Source organism: Schistocerca gregaria, chromosome 1, assembly GCF_023897955.1.
Source record: "Schistocerca gregaria isolate iqSchGreg1 chromosome 1, iqSchGreg1.2, whole genome shotgun sequence".
Lineage (NCBI taxonomy): Eukaryota > Metazoa > Arthropoda > Insecta > Orthoptera > Acrididae > Schistocerca > Schistocerca gregaria.
Window position 1 is genome coordinate 1,055,062,195 of NC_064920.1, and position 14,992 is coordinate 1,055,077,186.

The 14,992-nt window shown below is 43.8% G+C and overlaps 1 protein-coding gene across 2 annotated transcripts in view; it reads left to right on the top strand.

The window, feature by feature from the left end:
* Positions 1-14,992, top strand: part of LOC126281023 (ras-related and estrogen-regulated growth inhibitor-like) — a 557,894-nt gene that overhangs the window by 417,254 nt on the left and 125,648 nt on the right. The window contains exon 5 of one of the 2 annotated variants that reach the window (XM_049979809.1): positions 5,394-5,432. The exons of the other annotated variant lie outside the window; for it this stretch is intronic. Coding sequence (XP_049835766.1) covers positions 5,394-5,432 — 39 coding nt within the window. The remainder of the gene's footprint in view (positions 1-5,393; positions 5,433-14,992) is intronic. 2 annotated transcript variants of the gene reach the window in all.

Below are 14,992 nucleotides of genomic sequence, written 5' to 3' on the forward strand. Positions count from 1 at the left end.
GTCGTACTAGATATTTTCGGAAAGCCTGCAACTGTGTCATTCGTCATCATCATCATCGAATCGGCGGACCCTTCAGATCATGGGCCGACCTCACAATGCTCCTCCATAGATGGCGATCTTGTGCACTTTGGACCCAGTTGTCACGGACTCCTAACTGGCAAAAGTCTTTCTGTAGCTCATCCTCCCATCGCTTCCTGGGTCTTCCGATAAGTACTGCTTTTGCCCGAGAGGTGTCTGGTCTCCTAGCAATGTGGCCTGCCATGCTTATTCTCCGCGCTTTCAGTTTTTCAAAGATGTTCGGTTGCCTCATCACCTCATACAATTTTTGTTTTTTTTTCTACGTCTCCACGAGCTCCCTCCCTGTACAGGTCCAAAGAACCTTCTCATAAATTTACTTTCGAAGACCAACAAGTTTCCTTCATCCTTACTTTGTTGTGCTTAGGGTTGCTCTCCCATACAACAATACTGACACTATTACGGCATGGTATGCTTTCAGTTTGGTCTTATTTGACAGATTCTAGGATAACATTATCTGCTTTAGACTGAAATAAGTTTTAGAACCGTTCATTGTGCGTTGATTTATTTGCTGTTTTAAATTATTTTGCCTGTTGAACCATGTACTGAGGTATTTAAAATTTTCCACTTTAGCAAATTTCCATATCTCTATCTCCAATGAAATGTCATTATGGGCTTCTCTTGATACCTCCATTACCTCGGTCGTTTCTGCATTAATCCGTAACCCGATCTTACTTGCATTTTGCGCTAGGTCCTCTAATTTCTGCTATCTCTTCCTCTGATTCATTGTCATTCAGTCATTCAGAGTAATTCATGATTTAAATAATAAAAACTTCATGATTTAAATAGTTAAAACTGCACCAGTTACTTACTTTTTGCTGCTTAGCACAACGCGTTATCTTCGCAGCATCTTTTGTAAACAAAAAGTGTAAGTGATGATTTGCTTGTGTGTGATATTCTGTATAATGAAGCAAGCACAGTACCTTCTAACCTCGAAAAGAGGCAGAAAATTAGAAATGCAAGCACCATTCAACACATTCATTTAAACAAATGCACAATTGCACTTGAGAATAAATTCTCGAGCCGACCAGGTTGGCCGAGCGGTTCTAGGCACTACAGTCTGGAACCGCGCGAACGCTGTGGTCGCAGGTTCGATCAGGCCTCGGGCATGGATGTGTGTGATGTCCTTAGGTTAGTTAGGTTTAAGTAGTTCTAAGTTCTAGGGGACTGATGATCTCAGAGGTTAAGTCCCATAGTTCTCAGAGCCATTTGAACCAATAAATTCTCGAAATGCGTAACTGGTAGAGTTTTCAGTCTTTAAATTGTTGTTAATACACTGCGCTAGTTTAAAATTCCCCAACCTAGTATATTGCTGAGGAGTGTCAAACCCATACCAAATAGGACCAGCACGCGATAATGGACGTATACAGAGGGAAACATGAATGATCACAGATTTGTCTGACCTGTTGGAGGCTGTCACAGAGATACTGAAGAAACTGAACTGTGAGACACTTGAAGATAGATGCAAACCATCCCGAGAACGCCTACTAACAGAGTTTCAAGAAGTGCACTACAGTCCACCAAATATATCACCCCCATCAGATCGTTAAGAAAGATTAGATAAATTACAACACGCACAGTGGCATTTAAACAGACATTCTTCCCTCGCCCAAAAAGTGTATAGAACGGGAAGAAGCTCCAACAAATGATGCTGTGGTAACTAACCTCTGCCACGCACTTCACAGTAATTTGCAGAGTGTGAATGTAGATGTAGATCTCGTGTGTCGTGGCGGGTGAAGTCAGTTCGCAAGCTGTTGGCGTCCATCGTGGCCTAGACGTGAGGCGAGCGTCGCGTGTTGCATGCAGAGGCACGGGCTCCGGCTGAAGTACTGTGCGCAGTCTTTTGTTGTCGGCTCGCCGTGCTGGTAGTAATGAGTGCGCAGCGTTCCGCGTGGTCGCGGCCGACGACCGCAGCTGCAGCTGCAGCTGCAGCGGCCAGCTAATGTCACGGTCGGCGCACGCGCTGCTCTCGCAACACTCCGCCGCAGGAGCCGTTCGCGGCGTCACAGGTGCGCAACATCTGCACCCTCAGTCTGCGTACGGACGTACCCTCTCACCTGATAGCCGACAGCCCACAGTTGTATATACATCCTTCAAGTTCTAACCACATCCATCATTGCCAGTTCTATGAGTGTGAGTCAAATGAAAACTTTAAATTTGTAATAACAAATCAAAATTTCGCGCGGTTATCCTGTAAGTAGGTACGCGTGCTACCAACAGCGTGCAGAATGGCCTGTAGGTGGCAGCATAGTGCAGATGCACACATGCCGTAGCAGCATCAGTATAAAGATGGCCGCCCCACTTGCGACTTGCACCAGGGAAGAACAGCATTCTGTTATTCCGTTTTTGTGTAGTGAAAGTGTGAAAGTTATTGAAATTCATCGACGAATGCAGATTCAGTACGGTGATGCAGGTTTGTCGCAGCAGCAAGTCTCCGAATGGAGTAGGAAGTTCGCAAATGGTGTGACTTCATTGGAAGACGCTCCTCGCCCAAGTCAGGCATAACGAGTTGTGACTCCACAGAACATTGCAGCAGTTGAAGCCATAGTGAAGCAAAAACCGCCGAGTGACACTGAATGACATTGCACCATGTTTACAGATTAGTCATGGGTCAGCACACCACATTGTGCATGATGTGTTCCAGTTTCACAAAGTGTTTGCAAGATGGGTGCCACGGCAGCTGACTCCTGAAATGAGAGAACCTTGCTCCAAGTGATTTCCACATGTTTTGATCACTCAAACACCCAATGATAGGAAAGGAGTTCCGTTCTGATGAAGAGGTACGCCACGCGGTGCATGAGTGGTTGCGCGGACTACCAAAATAATTTTTTTCTAAAGGAATTTATTCACTTTGTAAGCGCTGGAGGACTTGCATTGAGCGTGGGGAAGATTATGGTGAAAAGTGATACAGCTTTGTACCACTTCTGCACAATAAATAATATTTAAAAAATAGTTAGTTTTCATTTGACACACCCTCGACATAGTTTACGAAACTTTCAAGCAGTAAAATCCATTTGTTAAAAACGGGTAAAAGTGATGAACATACAGCTGAATGAAAGCTCTTTTTTTGTGAAATCTTATGGGACTTAACTGCTAAGGTTATCAGTCCCTAAGCGTACACACTACTTAACCTAAATTATCCTAAGGACAAACACACACACCCATCCCCGAGGGAGGATTCGAATCTCCGCCGGGACCAGCCGCACAGTCCATGACTGCAGCGAAAGCTCTTTCAATCCACTAAAGCTGTATTTCTTAAATCCGCGTAGACTCGCGCTACCGGTTTGGAAACGTTTTTAGTTGTATCTTCTTATGCATCTCCCTATAAATATTACAGATACTATTATAGCCGCGAATAAGTAATCCCATAGTCGGAATAAAAACTGTTTGTGGATTGACTGATTCAAAAAGGGAGTGAATTAACCAGAGTATCAATATAATTAATATTAAACGTAAAGTCATTGCATAATGAGCCACTGAGTGAGGTGGCGCCGTGATTAGCGCAATGGACTCACATCGGAAGGACGACAGTTCAAACCCATGGCCGGCCATCAAGATTAAAGTTCTCAAAAATTTAAACGTGGATGAAGCAGCAACTGTTGGCAGTTTTCGTTACTTGTTACGATACAACGTCTATAGCTATAAAATAGCCTGCTGTTTAACGAAAACCAACAGTATACACTGCATGTAACAATATGTTACGGGAACTTTTTTTTCCACCCGCGATCGGTCGCGAAATTAAAATCACACATAAATACGATGAAGCTTTGCGTAAGCGTGTTGCGCAGTGTCTCTGGTATGCCTGTCGATCGGGTTATGTTGCACGTGTTGCACTTCCCAGTTATACATGTACAGTGAGGACATAAATATGCTTATAGTAGATTCTCCCGCCAAGTGTGAAGGGCTCGCTGAGGGATCCACCGGATCTCATACAGCCCACATGTAACTATCATGGGTTTCCTTCTTCACGACAATCCTCGGCCGCATACTGCAGGTGCAACAGCCGGCCGTTGTGGCCGAGTGGTTCTAGGGACTTCAGTCTGGAACCGCGCGATCCCTACGGTCGCAGGTTCGAATCCTGTCTCGGGCATGGATGTGTGTGATGTCCTTAAGTTAGTTAGGTTTAAGTAGTTCTAAGTTCTAGGGAACTGATGGCCTCAGATGTTAAGTCCCACAGTGCTCAGAGCCATTTGAACCATTTTTAGGTGCAACGACAATGTCCTTCAGGCTTTTCGATGGGAAGTGCTTGACTACCCGCCATGCAGCCCGGACTTGGCTCCCTCTGCTTTCATCTCTCATATGAACCTCTTGCTATGAGAACAGCATTTTCGCACAGACAGCGAGCTACAGACCAGCGTAGGAAATTTGTAAAAAGCGCAGGCAGCTGCCTCCTGTGACGAGTGTATTGTAGTTGGACCACCTTGCGACAACTGTGTTAGTCGGAGCAGCGACTATATAGGTACGTAGCTGGAAGATGTTGCTAAAGCTTGCAACTAAAAAATTCAAAATGGTAAAGAGCAGTTATCAGTCGTCGTTTCCGTTCAAGATTTATGAGAGCAGATCCAGATGTCGGCTAGTGACTAGCCCATATCAATGCGGTGTTTTGGAGTTGTTGTACATGCCTACACTTGTTGAGGCCCTCGACGCAGTTCATTATAAACTAATCATTTTTTATTTTCACTTTGGTTTCCATTTCGCGACCGATCGAAGATTGAAAAAAAAGCCCTGGTAAACTTTAGGAACCATAGGCCAACGTACTCATTTGCTTTTCAGTGAATACACTTGAAATAATAAGCAACCAGTTTCATAAAACAAATGTAATTTCTCTATCGTTTTCGGGTACCCGGGCTCTCCTTCAGAAGATTATAATTATCGCATAGATATAAAATTCTGAAGAAGGGCACTGAGTTTCCGAAACTGGAAAGAAATTAATTTTTATTTCATGCATTTGGTTGCTTATTACTTTATTGTGTCCGACCGTATTTGTTGAGGGTGGATAAAAAATTAAATTTCAGTGAATTACAAGAGCCCAAATAATTTCTAGTAAGATGATCCTGCCATGACTGAATTAGTGATGACACCTTTCCATTGTTCTTTTGAACTATAACCAGATGAGAAATGTTGACACAGCGTTTGTAAGTTTCTTCCATTTAGCTTGAGCAGCTAGTGGATGCTACGTGAAAGTGCAGAGAAATGAGACGTTGCGGGTAGTTGGCCGGGGATTATATGCATTATGTTGAGCTTGAGTTTGTGGGGGTTCTCTTCACGTTGTATGGGGCGATATCTTTATTATTTCTGTATTTTTTCTCTTTTTTCAGACATCGCATTCTCACCGAATGATACAGGACAAGAAACAGGTAAGTAATACTTGGCACTTTCAAGGAAGGAATTAAATATCTCCTTCACATTGGTACCTTTAGGGAAGTTGGGTTACCTCACGGTGATGGGCGAAGAAATCCACCGTGACCTCATCGAAGCCTGAGTGATTTACAGAACTTAAACCTGTTTTACTACATAGGGCTCCGGTAAGAAGTTCTTCCGAATTCGAGCTACTGCTCATTAGGCGAGCTAATTGTCACAGCAGAGCTTTGAAAGGGCATAATACACCTTCGTATTAAGATTCCTTGTCGTTTTCTCATTGCTTTTCCCAAGTCTTTTCGTCTCGTATAGATCAAAGTGACATTCAAAGAAAACGGTTCTTCATTGGATCTGAAAGGTATCAGGTGACTCATCGACCATATGCACTACTTTGGTTTTTCCGTTCGTATGAGGATAATTCAGTAATTAAAGTCAAAAACTGATGTAGAAAACAAGTTGTGGTTTTTTTTTTTTTTTCAAAATGAGACTTATATGGTCCCAAACAATATCAGTGCACTTGTCCCTACGATAAACTACCTATTTTATACCTAATGCAAAGAAGTCTTGGTCTTGTTGTTTGAACGACTTTTCCACAAACTCTGATCACCTCGTTGTTGCTGAACTTTTTTCTGCGTAATGCCTTGCGGAGTGAAGCAAACAAAAGAAAATCCGAGGGACTAAAATCTGGAGTGTATTAAGGAGGATGAGATAGTGTCTCCGAACCCACTTTTTCAGTGGTTTCTTGGGTCAGTACGGCAGTGTGAGGGTGAGCATTGTCGTTTAGCAACATCACGCCTTTTCTTTGAGATCCACGCAAAGCATGGAGCTTTGTTGTAAGGACTGTAGTTCAAAAAGTTGGGCGCAAGTTTCACACCAAGTTCAAATCTTGTTTAGGAAAGGGTCACCTTCCCTTCCACAGCGTTCTCTGAAGTCTGTACACACTTTGAGTCTTATTTCCCTGTATTGTTGCGTTAACTCTTTCGGGGCCCACCTTCCACTTGCTTTGCTACAGACGAGCTTATTACTGAAACTTCCTGGCAGATTAAAACTGTGTGCCCGACCGAGACTCGAACTCAGGACCTTTGCCTTTCGCGGGCAAGTGCTCTACCACCCGAGCTACCGGAGCACGACTCACGGCCGGTTCTCACAGCTTTACTTCTGTCAGTATCTCGTCTCCTACCTTCCATTCTGTCTCATTCTGGAGCTTATTACTGATAACGTTATGAACTGTGCTATCTTTACTGCAATCTTTTTGCTATACGTACAACTGTAAGACTTTGGCCTTCACGAATAATGTCGTCAGTGTCGGTTTCAAGTGAAGGAGTTACCACTTCTAGTGATCTGTCAGGATGTTGCTCGTCGGCCACTGATGTTCGATCTTTTTTGAACTTCTCAGTTGTAAACATTCCACGGTTCATACAACTTACGTCATACCGTAAAACCCACGCCATCGCTTAATTCTGTAGTGAGGCTATGAGCCTAACAGTTTCTGTTCTCAGCTTATCCCAGTACTGCCAACTAAAAGTGATGATAGTACGATATTCCTCCTTACAAACTGTTTCATTTCTACATCAGTTCGTCTTTTTAATTTTTGAATGTTCCTCGCATTTGCTCAAAATTGCTGAACCACCGGTATGGTAACTGGAACAGTATTTTCGGAGGCAAGCGGAGCAGGGTTACGGCACCGGCCGCCTGAAGTACCTGCCTTCTTTCGTCGGCTTATGCAGGCTGAGCAAATTGCACTGCCCCTCACGGAGGACACTTAACCGCACAGCCCCCATTACCTCCAAGGTAATGGGCTTGCCTCGTTTGGAACGAATAAACTGGAAGAAGTGCCTTGTTAAGTAACGGACGCCATGTTACAGAAACGGATGTGGCCGCTGGTTGGTCGCAGATGCTGCAGTAGCTACTGCGTAGCGCTCCAGCAGGGTATTCAGAGCATCTTCAGAAAACACTGAAAGGTTAAAAAATTAGAATTAAACACAAGAAGAAAACGTACTGGCATTCGTTGTTGTTGTCTGGAGACCTAATGGCACCCTCACTCCTAACGATCCAAAAAGCTGACATACGCTTGTAGTGGTATCTACGTCTCTGCAACTCTCGTTACACTACATAGAGACGCAACCTATTAAGGGCGATAGTGAGCAGAAGTCATACGTGATGAAAATTCAGTTCCGGATCGTGTTCGTAGCTGGAGGACCGGCGTGTTTAATTTTCATGCCGAGGATACCGTTTCAGTTATCGGAACTGCCACGGTCTTCTTCTTCTTCTTCTTCTTTTTTTTAAAGAAATGACTGTAATTTTTTTCCTTCTGCCTGGTGCGCTCAGTTGAGTTGCCATTCGCACGACAAGAAGTACAAGTCGGAAAGCTGACCAGGCATGGGAGAGCGATAGACAGAAGATGACATGGCGGCCGATCGCAGTTTTCACGGATTAATTAAGGAGTTCCTCTTTTCCTCTAAAAATATATATGCAGATTAAGACAGAGAGGTTTGCAGGACGATCGTGTGTAAGAACCTTCGGCCTTCGAAAGAAAACTCTTAAGTAAGAGATAAATGTTCCAAGAGTGTCCAGCACAGTAGTTGACATGCGATGATTCTATTGTGTAGTACAGTCCCGGGTGATATAAACAAGTTTGAAAAAAAAAAAAATCCCAAGTTGCTCATGTGACCTACCAAAAGCATTGTCGGTCACGAAAGTACAGCGAAAACGATGGATTACACAAATATGACACTTTAAGACATCTTATAATCGCCGGCCGGAGTGGCCGTACGTTTCTAGGCGCTACAGTCTGGAGCCGAGCGACCGCTACGGTCGCAGGTTCGAATCCTGCCTCGGGCATGTATGTTTATGATGTCCTTAAGTTAGTTAGGTTTAAGTAGTTCTAAGTTCTAGGGAACTGATGACCTCAGAAGTTGAGTCGCATAGTGCTCAGAGCCAGTCGAACCATCTTATAATCTACACTGCTCATGTAAATTGATCACAAATACTCAACCCGTAACTATGTTGACAGAACAGGAATACTAAGTTTGACTAATAGTTTTGTAGAGAAGAATATAGAATAAGAGGGTGGGGACATGCAGCGAATCTTGGGATGCAGTGACGGCAGAGGGAAAACTCTGATGGCGCGACGTTACCTATGCCATCACGACCGACAGTAGCTAGTGACTGCGTACGGACAATGATTTCCACTGACAACGGGTACAAAACCCTCCTACACTTTAAATGACATGATTTAGTTTTAAAACGGAGAATGTTTTGTAACCAAAACTTTTCAACAAATTGTCTCGGTTCTGGAGTCGTTCATGAGTGTCTTTCGCTAATGTTATTTTACGAACTCGGCAGTCCTAACTTGCCTAACATACTGGTTAAAGTCTCAGTCTGGAAACGTAAGTCTTAATGAATTCTTAAGTCCACGATAGCGAGAAGACTCAACTGAAGCACACTAATAATTCTCTGATAATTTTGTGTGCTACGCTTTTCCCTTGACAAGCGGGAATTTGGCGACTGAGTGCCGTTAGGCTCATAGTCTTATTTTGTGGCAACGAGTAAATTAACGAAAGAAGTTTTAGAAAATAGATCTTACAGCCACCAAAAGCGTTTTTTTATGAATTTTGTCTAGTTTCGTTCTTAAATCATTGCCAGGTCAACAGATTTTGTCAGCATCACGTGGTTCAAAAATGGCTCTGAGCACTAAGGGACTTAACATCTGAAGTCATCAGTCCCCGAGACTTAGAACTACTTAAACCTAACTAACCTAAGGACATCGCACACATCCATGCCCGAGGCAGGATTCGAACCTGCGAACGTAACAGCAGCGAGGTTCCGGACTGAAGCGCCTAGAACCAGTCGGCCAAAGCGGCCGGCGCGGAACGTATGAAAGTCTTATTTCAGTGCGGCAGTATAACAAATTTGTCATCCAAATGGTGGAGCCAACATGATAGCTTTAATGGTACATTACTTAATGACTTTTGTACGCAATGTTCCATAAAGTGCCATCTCCTACTGATACGAAAATGAAAGCACCTGTCACGGGCCTATAGTCTACGGTCCCTTCCGCCGGGGTTCGAGTCCTCCCTCGGGCATGGGTGTGTGTGTTGTTCTTAGCATAAGTTAATTCAAGTAGTGTTTAAGTCTAGGGACCGATGACCTCAGCTGTTTGGTCCCATAGGAATTCACAAACATTTGAACATTTTTTGTTAAACATGAAAACATCTGTACAAAAAAACCAAGACCAAGGCTTTTAAGGAAAATAACGTGTCCGAACCAAAATAAATTAGATAATAGAACTGCTGAAGAAGTGTCTCACTTCCAGTGAGTTGACTGCGACGTATAACAGTGATAAAGGTGTCGATCAAAAGCTGTAAGTACCAGGCCATATGAGGGAAAACGCAAAGAACATTGTACAGGAAAACGTGAAAACGAACAGGACCGAAATTTTGCGTTAATATGGCTGTCCCAGTCTTGCTTGATTGCTCAGAGACATTGGGGACGAATATTACACATCTTAGTATCTCGCAGGGAACAGAAATCAGATTCCTGAGGTCTCTGAAAGACTTCACGAGACGGACAGATTTGCAGGTGATGATGTGTTGTAAGTAGGCTGTTTAGGCTTTTTTTATTGGTAACGCCGCCGCCACGTAGCGCTCTGTATGAAAATCACTGGCTGTCCTGTGTGCAGTCAGTGGCTGGTTGGCATTGTTGTAATACTCGCCATTGTAGTGTTGGGCGGCTGGATGCTAACAGCGCGTAGCGTTGCGCAGTTGGAGGTGAGCCGCCAGCGGTGGTGGACGTGGGGAGAGAGATGGCGGAGTTTAGAAATTTGTAAGACTGGATGTCATGAACTGCTATATATATTATGACTATTAAGGTAAATACATTGTTTGTTCTCTATCAAAATCTTTCATTTGCTAACTATGCCTATCAGTAGTTAGTGCCTTCAGTAGTTTGAATCTTTTATTTAGCTGGCAGTAGTGGCGCTCGCTGTATTGCAGTAGTTCGAGTAACGAAGATTTTTGGTGAGGTAAGTGATTTGTGAAACGTATAGGTTAATGTTAGTCAGGGCCATTCTTTTGTAGAGATTATTAAAAGTCAGATTGCTTTGCGCTAAAAAATATTGTGTGTCAGTTTAAGCACAGTCGTGTATAATTTTTCTAAGGGGACGTTTCAGTGTGAACTGAATAACTGAATATGAATGAGGGAGTCAAAGAAAATAAAGAAATATGACCCCGACAAACTAAAGGATTAATCCAAAAGAAATTATATCATGTGGGCCGAATGGTCAAGAGGCATCGAAAACCACGAACTCTGCGACTGGAAAATGCGAATCGCCTATTCCTCGAAGGAATAAAAAGGACAATACGAAGAAGAAAAAGAAACAAGTGAAACGTATTGTGCATAAAATGGGTTTAACGTTTTCGTGTCATAGGACACAGTGCGTAGCTTGACAGTGCTTTCTGTTGACTGCCTAAAATCCATAACTCGTTCTTCGTAGAAACTTTCAAAACGGGTAGAGAATTTTGAATTCTTACTGGGTCGCTCCATGTAGTTTTTGTGGTCATTCCTGATGAACAAAATATGTTTGTGTTACTTTACAAAAAACAGAGATACAAGTAAACAAAGTTCCGAAATATTGCGATACACAGGGATGTATATAGAGAAAAAAAAGCCGATAAGTAATTTAGAGGGAGAGATTTCTTTGGTCTCACGAGAAAGTACCTCGAACCGGTTTCCTGACAGATACGCACTTTCAGCGTTACGGCCGTAACCACTAAGAAAATAAAAAAAAGGGAACGACTTTACGCGTGCGTGCGGCAGCACATAAACAAGTAGTTCATCCCACGCCTAGTCCGGTTAGTAAACAAACCTGTCAGCAACACTGCCTGGCGAATTTTCACTCCCAGGGCGCAGTACAGGAAGTGCCTGCGCGATTTGCGTGCCCATTCAAATCCACAAACGAAAATATCGTGTAGTGAATCTAATGAAATACATATGACTAACACAAGACTTAATTTGGCCGTCGCGTAAGGCATTCTTATATGGGATTTATTTAATAGGTTTGCGTTGGTTTCTTAAGATGTGCTGTTAAAACTAAACGTGTCACAGAATGGGGTGTGGAACAGGAAAGTGAGACACATCGACACCGAATCAAGCGTCGGACCGTCGAACTTCGGTTAGTTACTCTCGTCGGTCTGTATGTGGATGTATGCTAGTTTCCTCAACACAAACAAATTCCAGTGTATTTCCCCATCGACGCTTCCAACTGTTGATACGCCTAAAACGATAAGACAGAGATAGGTTTACATTTTCACCGATAAATTATGCACACGACATTCCACCATGAACGTAACTGACGTTTGTGGTGCCAGGAAGACTGTCCAATAACAGTATAACATTTAGAATAATTACCAAACTGTAGATGACTCCTGGTTGACACAACACAATGTGTGTATTACAGTTATCAGGTAAAACACGCAGTTCTTGTTCACTTTCCGCGATGATAATTTTCTGCCTTTAACAGTAATAACCCCGTTTTATTTATTTCCACGACGCGTTTCGAAGGTTTAAACCTCCATCAACGGGTGGATTTACATTAGTAAGTATTACGTTTGTGTGTGTGTTGTGTTACGATTTTTGGAGGAACTTTTGACACTGCCTTCAGTGGTCACAGGTTCCTTTTGCTGGCGTAACACATCACATGTATACTGTTTACAAATGTGGCAGTATACATGTGATGTGTTACGACAGCAAAAGGAACCTGTGACCACAGAAGGGAGTGTCACAAGTTCCTCCAAAAATCGTAACACAACACACACACACAAATGTAATATTTACTAATGTAAATCCACCCGATGATGGAGTTTTAAACCTTCGAAACGCGTCATGGAAATAAATAAAGCGGTGACTGGTAACAGTAAACTTTTTGTTTCATTTAATGTCAGTAACAGTCACGGTAAAGCCTAACCTAAAAATGTTCGCATTTAAAGTAATAACCCCCTCGTATTGATAGGCCTGTACCTGAAACTTCCTGGCAGGTTAAAAATGTGTCCCGAGCTGTGACTCGAACTTGGGACCTTTAAATAGGTGAAAGTATCAAGTTCGAGTCCCGATCCGGTAAAAAGATTTAATTTTCTAGGTAGTTTCAAATGAACACAGATTCCGCTGTAAGGTGAAAATTCATCCTGGAGCCCACCTTCCTCACTGCAAACAAGTATCGGCTAATCTCTATCCACTTCCTTAAGTTCAAAATGGTTCAAATGGCTCTGAGCACTATGAGTTCAAATGGCTCTGAGCACTATGGGACCTAACTTCTGAGGTCATCAATCCCCTAGAACTTAGAACTACTTAAACCTAACTAACCTAAGGACATCACACACATCCATGCCCGAGGCAGGATTCGACCTGCGACAGTAGCGGTCGCGTGGTTACAGAGTGAAGCGCGTAGAACCACTCGACCACTCCGGCCGGCGCTTCCTTAAGTGCTTGGTTATATACAAATATGAAACTACTACACTGACGGGGAAAAATGTCGCAACACCAGAAAGGCGCTGAGATATAAACGAAAGTTAGTATGCGTGCTTCTTCATCTAAAAGACGGGGTCTGTTCAAATTTCGCACCAGTCCCATTAATAACGCCACTATGAGGATGGATGTAAGGTTTACTTTACGTATACACTGTAACGGTCGTGAGTGTTTGTTACTTTTGCGGAGGAGGAGGAGATTAGTGTTTAATGTCCCATCGACAAGGAGCTCAAGCTCGGATTAAATAGGAATGAGGAAGGACATCGGTTGTGTCCTTTCAAAGGAACCACCCCGGAATTTGCCTCAAACGATTTAGGGAAATCACAGAAAAACTAAATCAGGATTCTCGGATTCCGGTTTGAGCCATCGTCCTCCCGAATTTGAGTTACCTTTAAGATTGGACGTGGTGAGTTGGTGTTACTCAAGAACAGTTTTGAAGCAGGACAAAGAAGCCATCACCAACACCTCACTGAGATTGAACGAGGTCGTATAATGGGGCTACAAGCATCTGGATGTTCGTTCTGCGCCGGCCGGTGTGGCCGTGCGGTTCTAGGCGCGTCAGTCTGGAACCGCGTGAGCGCTACTGTCGCAGGTTCGAATCCTGCCTCGGGCATGGATGTGTGTGATGTCCTTAGGGTAGTTAGGTTTACGTATTTCTAAGTTCTAGGGGACTGATGACCACAGATGTTGAGTCCCATAGTGCTCAGAGCCATTTGAACCATTTGTTCGTTCTGCGATACTGCAGAAAGACTTAGTAGGACTGGCAGTGATGGTCACGAGAATGTGCTGCCTCAAGAAGACCGGGCTCTGGACGGGAACGTGGCACCACTGAAGGCGAAGGCTATCATGTTCGACGTATGGTTCTGCGTATTATACTACATCTGCAGCAGAAACCTGAGCAGCAGCTGGCACCGTTGTCACACAACGAACTATTACAAATTGGTTACTTCAAGTGTAAGGTAACAGGACATGGACACTTACACGTTAGCTTACCAACATTAGTATCAATAATAAAGGGGCTGGCAAGGGCATCAAATGATGACTCTATTGCATTATGATAAATATGAGGCACTCTCGAGCAGTATTCCCTGCATGTCTGCATGATTGAGCCACTAAATTAAAGCCTTGGTGAAATGGGTCGGAAGCTGAGAATTGTGGAATATAATGTCTGCACATGGCCGTAGCTCGCCGGGCCGCCGTGGGCGGCAGGTAGCGGTCACCGGAAACGCGGGTCAACACGGCGCTTTTGGGGATAGCCCGGCATCCGGAGCCACCCGTGCTGGGCAACACGTGGCGAAGACGGGAATTTCGTTTGCCTTGGGCATTATGACCTACTCAGTCATTGGGTAGATCTCAGAAATGCCGTTGTAGGGATTTCAGTGATAATAGAGCGTTCGACATTGACCGAAACTGAGAATTCTTCGGCCGCGTTTTCGTACGCGTAGGAGACGGGAGAATTGTGGAGAGAGTGGACTTTGCCTTCAGCCATCGAGCGGTACGGACTTGGAGACGGCGTCTTGGACATCGTCTTCGAAGGGAGATATACGGTGTGTGTGGCAGCACTGTACCAACGCGTGTTCCGTGCAGAGTTATGCGGTTAGAACTCTTTGTGTGCTCAGAAGCGAGAGTTTCACCAACGCTTAACCACTTCCAACAGCTTACCTAATATTCTTGATCTGGTAGTTATCCTTGCGAGGTGCCGAGTATTTATCAACGCAACTGCCGGTAATAGGGGCGCGTAATTGCAAATTGTTAATATGCCATTTTCAGGAGTGTGTGGGTGGACAAAGAAATTCAAAATTTTTTTGGAAATTTTCTCAGTTGTGGGGGATATCAAATTAAAATGCCAATATTACAATAGAAGTATCGACTTCGTTGTAGCTAGCATTTACCCTCTCCCAGTAAGCTTTACATGTCCTGTAGTCAATGCACAACTTGCCCAGACGGGAAGGAAAGAAGGTTTGCTGTCTTCCATGTCAGCGACGGACAAATAAGTTTACACAAGGACAGTTCGGAGCCACATGCTCAGTAGCGCGCA